This window comes from Enhydra lutris, unplaced genomic scaffold, assembly GCF_002288905.1.
Source record: "Enhydra lutris kenyoni isolate GAN:26980312 unplaced genomic scaffold, ASM228890v2 scaffoldscaffold34, whole genome shotgun sequence".
In the NCBI taxonomy this organism is placed as follows: Eukaryota; Metazoa; Chordata; class Mammalia; order Carnivora; family Mustelidae; genus Enhydra; species Enhydra lutris.
Genome location: NW_019154118.1, coordinates 10,419,702 through 10,421,383, shown reverse-complemented (window position 1 = coordinate 10,421,383; position 1,682 = coordinate 10,419,702). Strand labels below are relative to the sequence as shown.

The window sequence follows — 1,682 nt, the reverse complement described above, 5'->3', positions numbered from 1 at the left end:
GGTCCCAAGTACAACTTCGGCTCCTCGGTTCTCTATCTGTAGGACCTTGACCAGCCTATTCATCTTTTCAAGATACTGCTTCCTTATCTCTCACATGTGATCATCACTTTTGGTGTCCATGCTAGAAGTCTTCACCCTGGATTATGTTAGACCAGGGGAGGTGAGGAGTTATAGCTGAGATCTGAAAACATGGAAGAAAAGGACAAGCAAGAGAAGAAAGTTAAAGATGGAAAGTCCTTGCCCTGGCTCTCCTTCCAGGTCGCTGTTCCAACAGCCGCACCTGAGCCTCTTCCTCTAGAAGGCCTTACTCTAGAAGCAAAGGATCTGAGCCCCTTCCTGATGTCCCTTCCTTCCTTCTCTCATTTCCTTATAGATCATAGCCCTGCAGATAATGGCTACGGAAAATGGCTCTTCAGTGACGGAGTTCATTCTGGTAGGACTAACAGATCAGTCTCAACTCCAGTTACCCCTTTTCTTTCTCTTCTTCCTGAACTATGTTGTCACTGTGGTAGGGAATCTGAGCTTAATTACTCTAATTTGCCTGAATTCTCACTTGCATACTCCCATGTACTTTTTCATCTTCAACTTATCCTTCATAGATCTCTGCCACTCCTTGGTCATTACTCCTAAAATGCTGATGAACTTTGTTATCAGAGCAGAATATCATCTCCTTTACAGAATGCATGACTCAGCTGTTTTTTTTCTGTTTCTTTGTCCATTCTGAGTGCTACGTGTTGACAGCCATGGCCTATGATCGCTATGTGGCCATCTATAAACCCTTGCTGTACACAGTTACCATGTCTCCTCAGGTCTGTTCTCTGCTGATGTTTGGTTCTTATGTGATGGGGTTTACTGGTGCCATGATCCACACAGGGGACATTGTCAGATTGTCCTTTTGTGATTTGAACACCATCAACCATTACATGTGTGACATCTTCCCCCTCCTCCAGGTCTCCTGCAGCAATACCTTTGCCAGTGAGCTGGTAGATTCCATTGTTGTAAGTACAGTGGTCATAATATCCAGCTTCATTATTTTCATTTCGTATGCTCTAATACTTTGCAGTGTCCTCCATGTCTCATCAGCTCAGGGTTGGTCCAAAGCCTTCAGCACCTGTGGCTCCCACATAGTGACTGTTGGTCTGTTCTATGGATCTGGGTTGTTCATACATCTCAAGACCTCTCCTGCTGGTTCTATGGGCCAGGGGAAGTTCTTCTCAGTATTTTACACCAATATAGTACCCATGTTGAATCCTCTCATCTATAGTCTAAGGAACAAAGATGTCAGATGTGCTCTGAAAAAAACGCTGAAGAGAATTGCAAATTAAACAGAACTAATGTTACTGGGTTGTTAGGGTGTGTGTATGGTGTGTGTGTGTGTGTGTGTGTGTGTGTGTGTGTGTGTGTGTTTGCACCCATAATTTTCTTCAGAACAAGGTTTTTCCTTTAAACACTTATTTCTCTGTAAGCATGTCAATTAAGCATGCAAACAGTGTTAAATCTCATGGTTATTCTCAGCCACATACGGAACTGAGCTTTATTCTTAACAGTATGCTCCAGAGATTCAGCCCAATTCCTACTTCTTTTTTTTTATTTAAATTCAATTAGCTAACATTTAGTGCATCATTAGTTTTTGATATAGTGTTCAGTGATTCATTAGTTGCATAGAACACCCAATGTTCACA

The 1,682-nt window shown here is 42.3% G+C and overlaps 1 protein-coding gene across 1 annotated transcript; it reads left to right on the top strand.

Moving 5' to 3' along the window:
- The first annotated feature begins 382 nt into the window (after positions 1-382).
- LOC111153793 (olfactory receptor 143-like) lies at positions 383-1,325 on the top strand. Its single transcript, XM_022513031.1, is given in 2 exon segments — positions 383-652; positions 654-1,325. Coding segments are annotated over 2 exon segments (933 nt in total). The 5' UTR covers positions 383-391.
- The last annotated feature ends 357 nt before the right edge of the window (positions 1,326-1,682 follow it).